Below are 19134 nucleotides of genomic sequence, written 5' to 3'. Positions count from 1 at the left end.
AACTCTGTCAAAAGTAAAATTCTTAAATCGAGGTCCGCGGATCAAAAAGTTTGAGAAACCCTGAGTTATACCTATCTGATTAAATTCTGGAAATTTTTTGTACATCTCAGGGCACTTGCAGTTACAAGATTTTCATGAGCATCAGTGAAATGAGACAAATTCATTGTAATTTAGTGAAATATTATGTAATTAATATTAATGTATTAATTGATGTAAATTAATATTATACAGGTATGAATAACGATAAAATTAGGCAAGTAGCATAGTGCCTGTTCAATGTATACCGAGCACTGATATAAAAATTGGTTCTAGTTTGTGTTTTATAACATATAATTTGTTAACACATGTGTTGGGTTGTGGGAAATGTTTAAGTTATTTCAACTCTGGAAATTCTGTGGAAACCGTCCTACCATCAATGTTTGTGACATTCTGTACGACCTTCTCTGCATGAACTTCATGAATCTGCTCAGCTCGAACTTCTTGATTCTGGGAGTCAGTTATGTTTGTCTCTAAAAATGAAATAGTTTGTATTGAAATAATATATTTTTAAATCTGGGAATGAGGTAAAAATTGTGCTATTTTCAAATCTCCGTTTGGTTAAATACCAAAATAATGTAAGTCATATTCAATGAATGATACCACAGAAATTAACTCTATGGGCTGAGCATACATATTTCTCCAATCTTGCGATACCAACCACAAAAAAAGGATATTAAGCTTCAGTGCCTTCAATCTAGTTATCTTGAATCAATCCATATACAAGTACTATCAATTGTTTATTTTATCCCAGTATTCCGAAAATTATTTGGTTTTATAATTTTCTTTGGGTGCATTATCACTACTATCTGATGAGTAACGTATTTTCATCCGTTAGGTCAATTTTCAAAACTTAATTTTTCTACAAGCAAGTACCAGAAGTCAAAATCGGCTTGGGCGGTACAGGAAAATATGATAATAAAATGCAGATTCTAAATTTCCTTATTGAGAATTAAATTTATAGTAGAAGATCAATACGAGGGCCCTTACATTTACGCAATCTACACGCAACACTAATGTGAAAATGAAATATTTGCATTTGAAATATTATATTTCAGCATGAAATTTTGAAGCTGCCACCTGTCCCGACCACAAAGTATTTTTTGTCTAATCTAACACACAATTGGCAAAATTAGCCATTTATGGAAATGCTTCCCAATCGAAGAAGAAATCTGCCCAAGTAAGATATTTTTCCGTTATACGGAAGAAATATCGTTTTTTTTTACCTATATATCATAAGCCCTTCGCATTGCGTACATACTGTGCAGAACAAATATTGATTTAGTTTTTTTTAAATAAATCACTTGAACTGTACAAAATTGAGCATTGCATTAGAAAGCGGTTCATTAAAGAACAAATAAATAAAGGAGTCTTATTCATATAGAGAGGGAGGGATCCAAAATAGGTAAAGTGAGGAATTCAATAAAAAAAAAGGTTGGAAACAACATATTTATCGACAAATTAATGCGTGGTGTCAACAAATAAGATGTCATGGTGGTAAAAATGTTTTGAAGTGGGGGACCTTAGTTGGTTCAGGGATTGGTCAACCCAAAGCCTTAAGAATTGATTTCCATTGTTTCTCGTTTTAAATTTTTTGCCTATAAACAAATTTATTTTTACCGCAGCTGATTAAGATAGAATTCATAGCAAACAAGTCGTTTGTAAAATATTACAATAAAATTGTAAAATATTTGTGGGTCTGACACCTTGGTTGGGAACCACTGATCTATAATATAAATTCAATCTGCATGTTATGACGATATGTCAATTATTCCTTAACTACAAATAGATGGAATACATGATAACGTTATGCAATTAGCATGGAGCCCTGCATTAGATACCAAGCATTGAGTTAAAAGTGGTTCAAGTTTGTTTTCTATAACAAACAATTTGTTAATAAAATGTCGGTTAGTAGGTAATATTCAGATGTTTTATTTTTGGAGACATACCTACCATCAATGTTTGTTACATTCTGTACGACTTTCTCAGCATGAACTTCATGAATCTGCTCAGTTCGAATCTTTTGAATCTGGGAGTCAGTTATGCTTGTCTCTGTAGAAATAAAATAATTTGTACTTGAAATATTAAACTTTCAAATTAATGCGTATTAATGGTATTAATGCGTAATGTACATAATCTTATAATCTCCAAATTCATGTTTGATTGGATAGCGATATTTGTTAGTTAGAAATACGGAAAATGATTTTATTAGACGAGAATACATGATAATTTAATATCACAATAGAAAATCAGTGACAAAAAAATTTGCGTATTCGGGAATTATTTTTTAATGTTGGTATGAAAAGCCGTAACTGACAAAGGTTTATGTGAACCAACATGGGGAAATGAGCAGTCAAGAACCTTCAGCACAAATTTGAGTATCCTCAAGATACTAAACTCTTTTTCATTAAAGTCTATATATTATTGTTAATAAGAAAATTTGAATTTCAGAAGTTTAATCATATCAAAATTATTAATAGTATGTGATTAAACTTAATGGTGGGGCGACATAATCCAAACTTAAAATAGACATAAATCATGATGAGATTACGCCGTGGCATAGTGCCAACCAAGCATTGGTTTAACCTGCAATGCCAACCAAGCATTGGTTTAAAAGCTGATTTTAGTTTGTGTCATATGACAAACAATTTGCTAACACATGTGTTGTGCTGTGGGTAATGTTTAGACTATTTCAACCCTCGAAATCCTCTGGTATCCAACCTACCATCAATGTTTGTTACACTCTGCACGACCTTCTCAGCATGAACCTTATGAATCTGCTCAGCTCGGACTTCTTGAATCTGAGAGTCAGTAATATTTTTCTCTGTAACAAGAAATAATTTGTAAATGGAATATTACATTTTTAAATCTGGTAATAGAATGAAAATTGTGCTATTTTCACATCCCCATTTTGTTGAATATCAAAACGAGAATATCGTTCAGAGACCGAAGACTTATCGATCGAAAGTTAGGGGATCCCCCAAAACAGAAACTACGGTTTTGATTCGAAAAATTCTGCAAACCCGAATTAGATTGTTTCGATTAGTTTTCAGTCAATATCAAAAATGTAGGAAACAATAGCCAACTCCCCACGTCGTCGTCGAAATACTACTCGAGGAAATACTTTTATGAAGAATTCTGCAAATCCGAACTTGATTGTTTCGATTAGTTTCCAGCCAATACCCTATTTTCCAATCCTATATTTTGTGTCAAATACAACGGCGCTAACCCGGGTTGCAATGGCTATCCAAACACAGCCTAGCGATATTTTGGTGAGGAATTCTGCACCCCCGAACCTGAAAGAGGGACATGGATTTGCTTCAAGTGTAATTATTAAGTAACGAGATACGATCTCGAGGCGTGTATCCTTCGCTCTGACTCAACAGCGTAAAATTTTTCAAATCGCATCGCGACGATGTCAAAGTTACAAGATGGATAGGGACAATGCTTAAAGATTAATCACGAGATTCGATCTAGCGGTGTGTATCCTTCGCTCTGGTTCACTAGCGTGAAAACTTGCGCATCGCACACACACATTCAGCGCGTCTCAAAAATCTCCCGCTTTGTAAAAATCGTTCTCTCGATTTGCAAAAACCCAGATCTCTTCATCACTAATTAGTTAATAACTCGCTAATTACACGACATAATTCATCCAAAATCAATAGGCTGATCTTAAGATCGACAAGTAATAATGTATTCGATATTCATTGAATGAAACCACTAAAACTAACTAAATGGGATGAGTGTACATCTTTCTTTTATCTCACGATACCAACAACCACAGCTGTTCCGTTCATTCAACTTACATTTGGAAATAACCATCTGAAAGCCTGCCTGTCTGTATTAAGTAACAATGTACAGAGGGAGGGTTGTGTCAACCAGAACATATACACACAGACATGTCACAGAATTTTAAAGCCTAGAGGGGAACAAGACGAGTAATCAATGAGCAAGGCTCTTTCTATACAAGTACTGGTAAGGAATGACTCACTAATTTATTTTGAGAAAAGAAAGTTTTATGACTCTTAACTAAGATAATCAGAGTCGAAGCAATCAGATTAGATAATTAATGGTGGGGCAATGTCAAGACAGTAGCAAACAGAAAATATCCTTTTGAGGGGGACATATTGATAGAAAAAATTAGAAAATATATTTATACACCCCGATTTCTGATGAAAATAAAAGTCGATTATTATGAAGCCAATGACAAACTATAGAAAGATACCATGGTAGTTTTGGAAACACTTTCCAAAGCCCAAGCCAAATCTATCCGCTAAGATAAAAAAAATACTTTGAAATTTTTGAAAAGTCCTTATATCTGAATAATCTATATTATGTGATTATGCTGCTAATTATGACGATATGTCAATTATTCAAAACTACCAAATAAATATAAAACCTGATAACATTATGCATGTGGAAAGTGATCTGCAATAAAATCCAAGTGACTTTATGCTTCAACAGCTAGCTTGTGTGAAAAATGCAAGTCATGAAACAAATAACCATTTTTTTTGCCTGCAACTACTATAAAGCCTATGTTAAGGGAAGGTGTGGCCCATGGATTCACCCAGTTATTTCTATCTGGCCCTCCTGTATTAAAGATCGCACATTCTTGTTTTAATTGAAACAATATTATTCCTCATTGGTTAGTCACAGAAATTGATACAATCAAAAAGTTCAGAAAACCCTGTATTAGACCTGTCTGAGGAAGTTAGAAAATATTTTTGTACATTGCAGGTCACTTACAGTTGCAAGATTTTTATGATAATATCAAGCAGTGATTTGAAATGTGGTTCTAGGTTGTGTTATATGACAAACAATTTGCAAACACACGTGTTGGGCTGTTGGGTAATGTTTAGATTCTTTCAATTCTGGAAATAACCCCGTGCCTGGTAACCATAAGAGGATGGTATGCCATGTCATTAATCCATCCTGTTATGATACATTATTGGGACAGCCCAGTATATGAAAAAAGCAGGGAATACCCAAACAAATATATTTCGTATCATGGAGTCATTGATATAGGTATCTGAAGGCTGGATTTTTTTAGCCGCTATTCCTCAGTGAGGAGAATAGATGAGTTAACCCCTAAGGTTCGCACTTGAAGTTGAATGTTGACATTTTACATAACCTGACACAGCGGTTCCCAACCTTTTCACCCTGGCGGACCGGTAAAAATCAATTAAATGTACTCGTGGACCAGCAAAAAATTGAAGTGACTGGAACAAAAATACTAACATATATTTGCGATATATAATGCAATGTGGGGCCCTCAATATTTTCTAGACAATAAACGCACACTTAAAACATTTCACATGAAGAAAAACTATCAAATAATGTATCGGCCAAAAATTGAAATGGGTAAAACATAAAATAATACCATATATTTGCGTAATAAAATGCAGTCGTGGGCACCCATTATGTCTAAGAAAAACACACATAAAAGTGATGTACATGCCAAATCATATACCAACACAATTAACTCTAGTGAGAATTTTGCTGCTGTTTCGTTTCTAATATAGGATTACAGACGAGGCACCAAAGAAGTTTATACAACACGTAGCTCTGCAGCGGCATGCTGTCAATTTCTTTGCTTCGATTTGATTAAAGCTAGTTAAATAAACTGTTTTTTCGCATAACGCATAAGTAACTGGTTGAAAATATGGACAACAGTTTGATTGCTCAATTACTTAGCGATGAGTATTCGTTATCAAAAGACATCCAAAATTGTGACAGTGTTCAATTTTAAACCTGGACATCAAAGTAGAATCGCATTTAATTCAATCAATTTTTATATGAGAGAATACCTATCTCTAAGCCGGACTGTCAGTATTAGGTAAGAATGTATACGAGAACACATACACACAAACTTGTCACAAAATTAAAGCATTTCATTACAGACTGGAACTTAACAATTTGACTAAGCAGTTCTGAGTCAAGTTATAGCCTCACCATCCCACTTAAACTGATCTCACCCAAGATGAGCAGACTAGGTGGGAAAGGATTAGAAATTATTGTTGGGGCATTGAATGGATAATTCTGAAGGTACTGCTGGAAGATTCCTTTCTGAGTGAAGATTTCTTTCTGATATTGATACTCAATTCATTAAATTATCATAGAGTATGTATATATTCAGTTGAGAATTTTCAGTTATAGATTAATGAATTGGATAAAATATTTCATCCTGGGATCTTTCTCACAGTGATATATGGAAAACCGATTTTTCGCAACAGGGAGATTCTGTGAGCACAATTAAATTAATATGACAAAACACTTGAATTGCTCGTATCAGCCGTGGATCGAATACATCACTTAACAGAAAAACCATCATTCGTCAAAAAAGTAGGCCTATTTCTCAAGTGCTCGCCTGAAACACCACGGCCACCGCTTAAAAAAATTACAATAATCCAGTTAGGGTTAGGGCTAATAATGCCGATTGCGCTGGAAATTCAAATTTTCAAATCCACTGAATAATTACCAATTTCATATTTTAAAACGTGGCTCGGCGTTATTTTCAAATCTCACATTTTTGCATTAGTGGTGGGGTCTTTGTACAAAAGATCTTCGGGTACGGAAATTATAAATAAATACATTCTGTAACGATCAACCGTTTTTCAAAATGTAGGCATTCATTCAAGATCTTCCATTGTTTCAATCATTGAGATAGAGTTACGGTATATACTTTCTATTACTTTCAAATATCCCGTATATCGTGCACCACAACATTACATTTTCACAAAGTATTTACTTGTATTTATCCCTATGCGTTTGCCAATAAGACCAAGAATATATGCTGAGGCCTAAGACAATGGTTATTTTGATCCATCGTTGAACGTATCGATGGTCTATGATAACAAGATGTATTGGAAACAGCGTTGACAGTAATATTAATGATACTGGCGCTTCCGTATTTCTCTGCACAGTGCCTAAACCTTTATAACTTCACGCCAAACATACACTAAATGCTTCGCAGGCCGCACATAATTCTTTGGCGGGCCGCAGGTTCTGATTTGAATAGTGATTCTAGTATGTTTTTTATGACAAACAATTTGCTAACACTAGTGTTGGGCTCTTGGCAATTTTCAGATGATTTTTTCTATGGAATTCTGTGGAATCAAACCTACCGGCAATGTTTGTTACATTCTGCAAGACCTTCTCGGCATGAACTTCATGAATCTGCTCAGCTTGAACTTCTTGAATTTGAGAGTCAGTTATGTTTGTCTCTGCAAAAAAGAAAATAATTGTAAATGAATTATTATATTTTTAAATCGGACTTCAGAACATGAAATTTGCACTTCCCATTTGGGTAAATATCAGAATGTGGCTCAGCATTTTACAACACCCTGGGTGATGTTGTGAAATCAATTTAAAATTGACATTAAGTTTATTGTATTATGATATAGTTAGTATTTGATCAAGTGAAGCTCATTGGTGATTTCCCAAACATTGATTTGTATGAAAATAACCTCGTAGGATTTAATAATGGTTCTTAGTTTACGATTATTAAATAATTCTGATTATTAGGGTATTTCCCCACCCTGAGTTTTTTGAATATTTAAGGTTAAAGCAAGTGAGCTGAGTTATTGCCCCAATGGAGTATTTACTGGCTATGCTGATATCAAATTAGTTGATAAGATATTTCTGAAATAACTAAAATTGTATTCTAGTTCAACTTTTTAATTTTCATTACTTCGAAAATTCATTCAATGTTAACAGAGACATGATATGTTCGCAAATATTTAAGTTTGTTGCAATCGGGTAATCGTAGAACGGCAGTGGGTATTCAATCGACGCCAATAACTATTATTATGTTGCAACGAAAACTCAATAAGCGAGGAACACTCTCCATCGCCGAGCAAGCTGTGATGTCTAAGCAAGCTGATGTCTATTGCGATTGTGTTTGCTTCGAACAAATGCTAAAAATTATAGGAGATCTTCGCGTAGCCACGCAACGATAGAAAACACCACTCTCTAATTAATAAATAAAATATTTAGAATGCAGAAATTGGCGCACAATTCGAATCCTGTTATCAATCTATTATTTAGATTAAATCTACATTACTATGCATTTTTATAGGAATGTAAGGAGATCGAGATATTGAATCCCCGTCTTTACTATTTTCACATCCCTAGCGAAAACAAAATATGTTTCTTGACGTTGACTTATAATGAATTTGATGTTTTCTGGTTGGGACGGTTACGAAAGGTTAGCCATGCTAAAAGACGAAAGTCGGTGAACTGAAAAGCAAGCGGTGGAAAAGAAAATCGACATTCCTTTTTGTACCATGGCAACAAAACAGGAGAAGGTATATAAAAACGAGTTTCCTAAAATAGTTCCAACATCTACTCACCACACCGATTTACAGGAAAATACGAAATGGGTTCTACGTGGACGAGCGCGCAGTGTTTTGTTAAACATTCTTAAACGTGTTTTTCTATGTTTCCGTCATGATTTCACGGATTCGGATAGTTCGACTCGATGCTTTCAACTATCACACGAATTTGCCGAATTCGAAAAAATAGAGGACTTGTGCAAGTCATTAATGTAGTTTTCGCGAAGTGATCGATTGCGCGGTTGAAATTAAATTTATTTAACAAGACTCGTGATAATTACCTATATCTGTTTTTCAGACCTCTTATCATATAGTTTTGGCCAGATATTACTTCATCGAGTTTTATGAAGTACATATCCTATTAGCCATTTGGTGAAAACGGAATTGGATAAAGTCTAGGCTCACCCGTAATGCTTGGAACCGATTGTTGCTTTTGACACTGATCCTCCATTTAAAGCTTTATTTTTCATCAGATTATAGAACTATGACTGAGAAAGAAGATTGTTACATAGCTGATTATCATAAGTAGAATAAGGGAGCCTGTAGCATCAGGCACCTAAGATTGCCAAAAAAAATTGTTTTTACCTAAAGAACTTATCTCGTTTAGTTACGTTTGCATTTATTGCATACTATTGGACTGTGGTTCTCAACCGGGGACCGGTACCCCCCAAGGGGGATACGAAGCAGTTCACGTGGGCCACGACACAAGGCTAATAATTTAATATATAGCGACTTCGTTTGCATACTTTTCATTTAAAAGAAAAATCCTCGTTTACATCAGTTTCATTACCTCAGTCACAAGGTGTATTCACTTTCTTGTGCGTTTGATCATAATGAATTTTTTAATATACTAATCAGAATAGTTTGTTAGTAGGCCATCTAACCCGCAGACGGGAAGTTTCGCTAGACTGCGAGATCACCGTCGATATTATATTATTACTGCAGAAGCCTATATGTAAATTTCCAATGCCCAAAACACGAAAATGGAACGACATTTACGTTGGCCTTGTTGATGGCATCGCTGCCGATGTATGCCAACAAGTTTGCTTTGAAATCAAGCAAGAAGACTTGTCGAGTTTCTGATTATCCCTTTTCGATTTTTACCCACTACTTAGTAAGAAAGCTTCTTCATTGCTAGTTCAATTCGCCACAAACTATCTGTGCGAATCTATATTTCCTGATCTTGTTACCAACAAAGCAAAATCTAGGAACCGTCCTGATGTTGACAGGGACAATTGCCTGGCTATATCAAAGACGGTGCCTAATATAAGGAACCTAGTTAGACAGTCCCAAGCGCAAGATTCCCATTGATTGTATACTAAAAAGCTTTGACTTTTTTGCCCGTGGTTTGTTTTTAAATTCCATAAAAGGTCGTAAATACATAATACAATCTAACACGTCAATTTTATTAGAATGACGAACAGGGCGGCCACGAGTGCAAAAAAGCCTGCGGAAGGGGGCTACGAGCGTAAAAGGTTGAGAACCACTGCTATAGGACGAACGGTTCCTAGGCTCGCTGCCACATTTTTGTAAATCAAAATTTCAAAAACTGAAAATTAAATTCACCACCCATCTTGCCTCTCGCATCCATGGGAGTTAGTTATAACTTGAAAGATTTTGTGCTAAAACCCGAATTCCTACCTTAGGCCGAACGAGCCCAAACCTCGGACATTGTAACTACGCAAGTTCGAATAACCCAATATTTATCAATTCCATTGCCCTCTACAGCCTGAAGTAAACACGGGCGTTGTCTTTGCTTTGACGTTGGGAATGACTCAATTCATATGAGGAAATAGAGTTGAGATATGACGGAAGCAAAGATTTCTATGAAAACCTATAACGTGTCAGGCTATCATATACAAATATTAACGTAGCGCGTTTGACAAATTAATACGAATGCCACTAACAACCGTGGTTACCTGTTTGGAATGCCTTGACTTATTTATATTTATTTTCAAATTAACGTATATATGATACTGTATATACACAGTTCGACTTTTTTTTTGTTATTATTTCCTTGTTAGACTTGCTTATGGGTGCCGCTGCTCGATAACCAAATTTGGTTTCTCGCGGCTCCCCTCACCCTGAAATGCCTTTTTATTTATTTATTGCAATTTGTATATCAAGTGTGCATTTAGTATGGTGAGAAAATAAACTACTGATTACTGATCATTTTATCCGACTGGTCCGTAGCATATTATATGGATTCCATTATCGTCAGGATTGCAGACTGCCCTAATAAAGTGAAATAAATAAGGATGAAAGTTGAAGAGGTTGCCGGGTCCCTTATAATAAGGATTATCACAAGACGAACTTGGAACATTTACAATACAATTATTCTACCATCAAAGAACAGAAAGACAGTTGCCGGAGAAGTTTTTTATATCACATAAAATGGGGCAAAACAAAGGCCACGAGAGACCCAAACACACTTCTAAGTTCAACTGCAAAAATGTGAAAGCTATTATCCAAGTATTAATGAAGAGTAAAGTAATATTTATCCCAATGACATGGTCGTTTTAATATTATGATAACGATACATAGGGGCAGACCTGCAATTAAAATACGAATATTTACTTTTGCATGCGTCTCTAAGACGTCGAAAATTTACGGCAAAAACTAATTCCAGACTCGTAAACAGATATTTGAACTCTATAAGTATATCTCAGCAGATAATTACGCAATATACGCTCAGATAATCACCATCTGATCCGCTACAAATTACAGACATTTCAACGAGATTTTGTCCAAGCTCAAGACCCAGGTACGGTTCACCCTTAATCGACTAAAACCGATCTTTTTAACATTTAAATCGTAATTCCAAAACTCCTGCATCATCAAAAACAGAAAAAACTATCCAAGTGTTACCGAAATTCCGATATACACGATCGCTGCCATCAATCACGCTAGAATGCACACGAATATTCGCCCAAACGGATATTGTCGGTGAAGTAATGGAATCTGATACTTTTATTAAATACGCATTATTAGTCAAATTATACAAGATCAAGCATGGCCATGCGATCGACCACAGAAACATACACAAAAAGCTATTACAATCACGCATGGCCGGTGTTAAAGTTTCCAAAGCTTGTCAACTAGTTGGTTGTACCAAACACTGACTACCTGACCTATAAGTGGTGAAACCTTTTAACAACATCTGTTGTTGTATCACTCGGGTCCAACCCCAACCAACTTCTAATCGTTCTAAAAACTAATGACTGCCGTTACGAAAATAAGAAAAACAAAATAAATTTAAACAAATTTTCAAAAGACCCTGTATCAAATACACCATTGGAATGTTGGATGAAATATTCTGCAAACTTTGTCAAGTTTTATTGAAATCAATCTAATAGCCCATTCTAGTTTTATAAGTAAGATCCTCCATAAATTTGATGTTTAAATTATTTATTAATATTTTATTTACCTTTCGGAATGCACAATATTCCTAAATTGGTATTTACAACAGATATACCTTGATATTGGCTAATGTTGACAATTCTGTTTTCCCCAGAAAGAAGAATAGCACATTTATAAGTTCCGGTTCGTTCCTACGGCTATATCATATTTTGCACATGCAGAATCAGATATACACTTAAAAATACTGACCAATGCAGTTCTATCATCAGATAATAGTTTCACTTTCTTTATCGCACCTGGTATTGCAGGCTAAAACTTTTGCAATAAGTAAATATAAGCAGGGGGATATAGCGCACCCATGTCTTACTTCTCTATATATTGCAATATGTTTTGATGAAAAAAACTACTAACTCGAATTTTACTGATTATATATTTCTTTGATTACTTCACGCTAAAGCAAGTGAGCTAAGGTATTGCCCCCAAATAGATTTTCTTGCTATGCTGATACCATATCAGTAACCTAAGCAAATTGAACATCAGTAACAAAAGCAGATACGTGACATTATAAATGCGAGCAAATCTTTTTGCAGGTATTGACCCGCCGCTATAGTTCACTACAATTACGGAGAGGTATCGAAACCAGTTTCGAAGTTTTTTTGAGATTGGCGTTCAATAATTTTGATGTTTTTTGATTCGGAAAGTTACGAAAAGTTAGCCGTGCTAGAAGACGAAAGTTGGCGGACTGAAAAGCGAACGATGGACAAATCGACAATCGTTTATCACGGCAACAAAAATATGAATATATTATATAGGAACAAGCTTTCTAAATAGTTCAACAGCTACTTGTCACACCGCTTTGCAAGAAAATACGAAACAGGATCTACGTGGACGAGCGGGCAGTGTTTTGTTATACATTCTGAAACGTGTTTTTCTGTGTTTCCGTCATGACGTCATGGATTCGAAAGATTCGACTCGATGCTTTCACCTATCACACGAATTTGCCTAATCCGATAAATATAAAGGCGCTCATTAGTGTAGTTTTCGCGGTGTGATCGATAGCGCAGTTAAAATTAAATTTATTTAACAAGACTCCTGATAATCACCTGTATGTGTTTTTAAACCTCTTCTCATTTAGTTTTGGCCAGATATTACTTTATCGAGTTTTATGAAGTACATTCTATAGTCGCCATTTAGTGAAAACGGACTTGAATAAGGTCTAGGGAATAATGATGTTAACTCGATATCGATTCAAATTTCAAAAGTGACGACTCTAATCCGATTTTGGCTCCAAATCTCTTCTCGTCTCTACTTCGTGATTGATATTAGGCCTTGTTTGTGTTGACACTGATTTATTTATGAAATATTTACAAAGGCTCTCACAAACTGAACGCTAGAAATTTCATCTAAAATTCAAGATATCTCACCCGTAATACTTGGCACCGAATGTTGCTCTTGACACTGATCCGCCATTGAAGGCTATATTTCTCATCAGATTATAGAACTATGACTGAGAAAGAAGATTGTTACATAGCTGATTATCATAAGTAGAATAAGGGAGATTGTAGCACCAGGCACCTAAGATTGCCAAAAAAAATTGTTTTTAATTAAAGAACTCATCTCATTTATTTACGTTCGCATCTATTGTATACTATATTCAGTGGTTCTCAACCGGGGGCCGGTGGCCCCCCAAGGGGGCCACGAAGCAGTTCAAGGGGTACCACGACACAAGACTAATAATTGATCATAAAACGACTTCAATCGCATACTTTCCTTTAAAATAAAAATTCCTGTTCAACTCAGTTTTGTTATCTCAGTCACAAGGTGTATTCACTTTCTTGTGCGTTTGATCATAATGGAATTTTGAATATACTAATCAGAATAGTTTGTTAATAGGCCATCTAACCTGCAGACGGGCAGTTTTGCTAGACTGCCAGATCACCGTTGATATTATTATATTATTACTGCAGAAGAATATATGTAAATTCCCAATGCCCAAAATACCAAAATGAACAACAGTTACGTTAGCTTTGGCTTCGTTGATGACATCGCTGCAAATGTATGCTAACAAGTTTGCTTTGAAATAAAGCGATGAAGACTTTTCGAGTTTCTGGTTATCCCTTTGCGATTCTTACCTACTACTTAATAAGAAAGCTTCTTCATTGCTACTTCAATTTGCCAGAACCTATCTGTGCGAATCTATTTATTCTGATCTTGTTACTAACAAAGCAAAATCTGGGAACCATCCTGATGTTGACAGTGACAATTGCCTGGCTATATCAAAGACGGTGCCTAATATAAGGAACCTAGTTAGACAGTCCCAAGCGCAAGATTCCCATTGATTGTATACTAAAAAGCTTTGACTTTTTTGCCCGTGGTTTGTTTTTGGATTCCATAAAAGGTCGTAAATACATAATACAATCTAACACGTCAATTTTATTAGAATGTTGAACAGGGGGGTCACGAGTGCAAAAAAGCCTGCGGAAGGGGGCTACGAGCGTAAAAGGTTGAGAACCACTGCTATAGGACGAACGGTTCCTAGGCTCGCTGCCACATTCTTGTAAATCAAAATTTTAAAAACTGAAAATTGAATTCACCCCCTATCTTGCCTCTTGCATTCATGGAAGTTAGTTATAACTTAAACGATTTTGTGCTAAAACCCGAATTCCTACCTTAGGCCGAACGAGCCCAAACCTTGGACATTGTAACTACGCAAGTTCGAATAACCCAATATTTATCAATTCCATTGCCTGCTACAGCCTGAAGTAAGCACGGGCGTTGTCTTTGCTGTGACGTAGGGAATGACTCAATTCATATGAGGAAATAGAGTTGAGATATGACGGAAGCCAAGATTTCTATGAAAACCTATAACGTGTGAGGCTATCATATACAAATATTAACGTAGCGCGTTTAACAAATTGATACGAATGCCACTAACAACCGTGATCATTTTATCCGACTGGTCCGTAACACATTATATAGATTCTATTATCTTGGCCTCTTGGAATTGCAGACTGCCTCAATAAAGTGAATTAAATAAGGAAGAAAGTTGAAGCCGTTGCCGGGACCCTTATAATAGGGATTACCACAAGACGACTTGGTACCTTCACAATAGAATTATTCTACAATCAAAGAACAGTAAGATAGTTGCCGGAGAAGATTTTGATATCACAAAAAAATGGGGCGAAACAAAGGCCATGAAAGACCCAAACACACTTCTAAGTTTAACTACAAAAATTTGAAAGCATTGTTTTGCCGGAATCCCCGCGTGCGTTACTATGCACGATCGCTGCCATCAATCATTCTGGAATGCACCCGAATATTCGCCCAAACGGAAATTGTCAGGGAGGTAATGGAATCTGATACTTCCATTGAATACGCATTGTTAGTCGCATTATACACGATCAAGCATGACCATGCAATCGACCACAGGAATATACACACATAGCTATCACAAACACACGTGGCCATTGTCAAAGTTTTTGAGAGGCGCGTCAACCCGTTGACTGTAGAGTAAAGTACCAAGTAATAAATCAACTGGGATTGATATCAGGCATTGTGTGTGTTGACACTAACTTATGAAATATTTACAAATGCTGCTTCGCACTTAACGCTTGAAACTCTTAAAATTCAAGATATCTCACCCGTAATACTTGGTACCGAAGGTTGCTCTTGACACTGATCCGCCATTTGAGGCTTTATTTGGCATCAGATTATACAATTATGACTGCGACACTTTCATCGAATATGCATTGTTAGTCGAGTTATACAAGATCAAGCATGGATATGCGATCGACCACTGTAATATACACACAATACTATTACAATTACAGATCGCCAGTGTTAAAGTTTTTCCGAAGTTTATCCACCCGTTGACTATATCAATCTAACCTATAAGTGTGAAAACCTTTGACAACATCGATTGATGTATTTTTCGGGTTCAAGCCGAACCAACTCTTAATCGTTCTACGAACTAATGACTGGCGTTACGAAAACAAGAAATAATGATTACCTTAATTATCGCACAAAAAGGTACACAAAACAACAGCGAACACATTTAAGATGAGGAAACGGGAGGAACGTGAAAGTTGGTTTTTACACTTAGAAATACGTGTGATAATTTACCTAAGTAACATATATCACCAGCATTAATGGAAACTCAGAACAAACTTCTTTATTTTTATTCTTCTTTTCTTCGGCTGAATGTGGTTATATTCAGCCCGGTCAACATGAAAGTTTTCAAGAGACGGAACATTTCAATTTTCAAATTGAATATTAATAGTAAATATTGTTCGAGACATTTTAATTAAAAGAAATTATTCATGCCAAGTTATATCAAAGAGAAAAATAAATAGAAGAATCTTTAGTGCAATTAATATGCTAGATTGACTGAGGACCAAACTGGTTTCGTCCCCAGAAGAGGAATAGCCGAATTGTGAATTCCGGTATTGTATATAAGTAATTTTGGTAAAATTCAAGTTGCTTGTTTTATTTATCAAAAAATATAGCAATTCAATTCTTTTCATTTTGTAGCTCCAGATCCATATTATTTGCATTTAGGATTTGTTACTTCATCGAGTCTTGAATGAATTGTTCCTTTTTACGATTAAATTTATCAGTTTTAAAAAACAGAAAAATCGGAATAAAAAAGGTATTCCGAGGATAACCGAGGTATTCCGCGACTAGTTTCAAATGATATTGTCCTTGTAACGGTGTTTTATCATTTCTATAGGCTTAAAGTTACCTTAGCAATATGACCGAGGAGTGATGCCAACACACAGAGCTAAGAAATACGTCCGCACTCCACGATGACCCGAAGCACATTTTAATAGTAGATTTTTGGCAAAATAATCCGAGTTAAATGCTTCTGGAGTTCTGCTACAGATAATATCCCTAAGTGAGATCAGGATCAAAAGTGAGGCAGATGTTGACATTCCGGAGTGAGCATTCATTCATGTTCCCTTCCCAACTCAAGCGTATGGTAAGGTGTTTTTATATGAAATCTGATTTACATTTTCAAATGAGTCTTGCATTTCTTCAGTGATTCGTAAAGTATAGTGATTGGATAAATAAATAGAATTACACACTAGTAATAGATTTGTCTCTGTTACTCATTTTGGCACCAGAGATTAAATGTGCCTTTGTAGTTTTTTTTATTAAAGGTTTTTACTAAATGCCAACGGTCGTTTTCGTGGTATTCTTCAATGGGTCTTTCTTGTTAGACCAGAGTTGTCCAACCTTTTTGGCCGAAGGGCCACATGTAATTTACTAAAAATTGCGCGGGCCACTTGAAATAGTAGTTAGGTTCTAGTTTTGCTACACTACAGGTTAATGAAAAAACGAACAAAACCCTCACACCGAACTTTCACAATTTTAAGAACAATAAAAAAATGAAGATCCAGTAGAGTCAACATAGTTTTTTCTATACGTAGATATTTCAGTGTGAAATTTGGCACAACTTTTCGCTAACAAGTTTGTATGCGAAGCCAATTTTCCATATGGCTGTCAGGAATTAATGATCTCACGGGGGATTTGACATGTTTCGAACTTCGGAAAATCTTAGTAAGTGCTGCCAAATAATGAGGTCATGAAAACTGCCATTCTGTGAATCGTCTAAATTTTTCTTTAAGAGACGTATTTTCTGTCAAATTCTAGTAATGGCAAGTCTTTAAATTGTTAATTGTACGTTCCTTAGGGGCGAAAGCAATCCAAAGTTGTCAACTCACCAATATTTTGCTTCATTGCCGAAACATCAAGTATTTCATGTATGTACGTACCCCGTTTAGACTCACAGCAATTATTACTCATGCCCCTGGCAGGTGTGATCAAGTAATATTTGGTTAGTGCTACATTTGAACGAGAGACCACGTGATAAAATAGAAGAAGATTCTCTCACAGATCAGATAACGTCATAGAGAGTAGTAAGAGACCAAGTTTGTATCACATCTTTGTACACTATATCACTCGAAAAATAGAATTTTCACTCAATTTTTGTTTATTCAAATTTGGAAAATACAACACGGGCCACTCGAAACTCTACCGCGGGCCCCGGGTTGGGCTACCCTGTGTTAGACATTGACTAAAATTTCTATAAATGAATATTTCCACTCCTCGAAAACTACGAAAGTCTAATCTCTTATCTGGTGACAACATGAAGGACCAAGGTCTATTACACGCTTTCATTTTTTATTGTCTTAGTAGCTCTTGGCGTTCAGTGATTTCCAGTAATTTTGTTCAGTGATCAATCTTTTTATTTCTGAGTATTTTTTCGCGTGACCTCGCATTGAGCGAAATGATGAAAATTCTGTTGGATTATTGTATAACAGCAGCCATCCAATGCATCTGACAAATCGTGAGCGTTGATCTATGAATTCATATTTCGTTCAACTCGTATCACAATGTCGTCTACGTCTTCATTCCGATACATGTCAATTGCTCTCCACCGGTCCAGCTATTTCCGTTGACGTCCGCCTACTCGTCAATTTTGACCAACGGCGGCAGGACGAATTTGTGCGAGCCGCGGCAACTCGTTATGTTGGTCCTTAACCAGCTGTTTATAACGAAATCTCGCAACTTTTTCCGAGTAAGATAAGTGTTGATCGGGTAAAAACCATTCTTGTGTATAGTACAATTGTGACGTGCGCATTCCGTCGGCCGAAGCATATTTTGAAATAAGCAGCCCACACTTTATTTTCAATTTTCGTTTTTTCATTCTACTTCAAAAAAGTTGCGGAATAGGAATAAATTAAACAACGGATTGCGAGGTATATACAAGTTGATGGGAGATTATATAAAATTATTACTAAATTACGTTGTTGAGGATGAGCTTTTAATTCAAGTTAAATGTGAATAAATGTTTCGGAAGCAAAAGGAACAACCTATTTGCGCGAATACTTCGTCTCAAATGTGAAAATTGTCAAATCAGGAACCGGCTCAAGAACGAAACTATGACCAATTACCTCGCGCGGTATCAAATATGCCAGACGATATTAGAAAGTTGAGAAATAACTTTCAAAAAGAAGATTTGCACAGTTCAAAGAAATAAATTTCTATGATGTATATATCTTATTATTATCATTCTTCGCATTCGCCATGTTCAACAAAAAAAAATTGTAAGTCATGAGGTGTTATATGTTATTTAATGTGCGGACCGAGGCAAAACCAGAACACATATTGCGGTCTCAGAAAGCATTTGTTTGAAATGGCTGGTTTTGACAATGTCAGCCCTATCAGATAGGATGAGAGACCTATTATTGTTTATCAACCAGAAAGCAGTCATACCGACAGCAAAATTGAACAAAATAGGCGCGATACATCGTTTAAAGTCAAAACTAACTTAATTGTATAAGATTCACAGTTAATAGGAAACTAAAGGATGCTATGTGTTGCAATACTAACACTAGATTCG

General features: G+C 35.7%; 1 protein-coding gene across 1 annotated transcript; it reads right to left on the bottom strand.

The window, feature by feature from the left end:
* Positions 1 to 372: 372 nt before the first annotated feature.
* LOC144422803 (uncharacterized) lies at positions 373 to 13238 on the bottom strand. Its single transcript, XM_078112643.1, has 6 exons — positions 13154 to 13238; positions 8775 to 8857; positions 7161 to 7259; positions 2762 to 2860; positions 1990 to 2088; positions 373 to 509 (listed from the first exon to the last, which is right to left on the bottom strand). Exons 2-6 carry the CDS (start codon positions 8818 to 8820, stop codon positions 373 to 375), a joined length of 480 nt encoding a protein of 159 aa, XP_077968769.1. The 5' UTR covers positions 8821 to 8857; positions 13154 to 13238.
* Between the last annotated feature and the right edge of the window lie 5896 nt (positions 13239 to 19134).

This window comes from Styela clava, chromosome 5 (genome assembly GCF_964204865.1).
Source record: "Styela clava chromosome 5, kaStyClav1.hap1.2, whole genome shotgun sequence".
NCBI classification, from domain to species: domain Eukaryota; kingdom Metazoa; phylum Chordata; class Ascidiacea; order Stolidobranchia; family Styelidae; genus Styela; species Styela clava.
The sequence above is the reverse complement of the archived record's forward strand: the minus strand, read 5'-3'. Positions and strand labels throughout refer to the sequence as shown.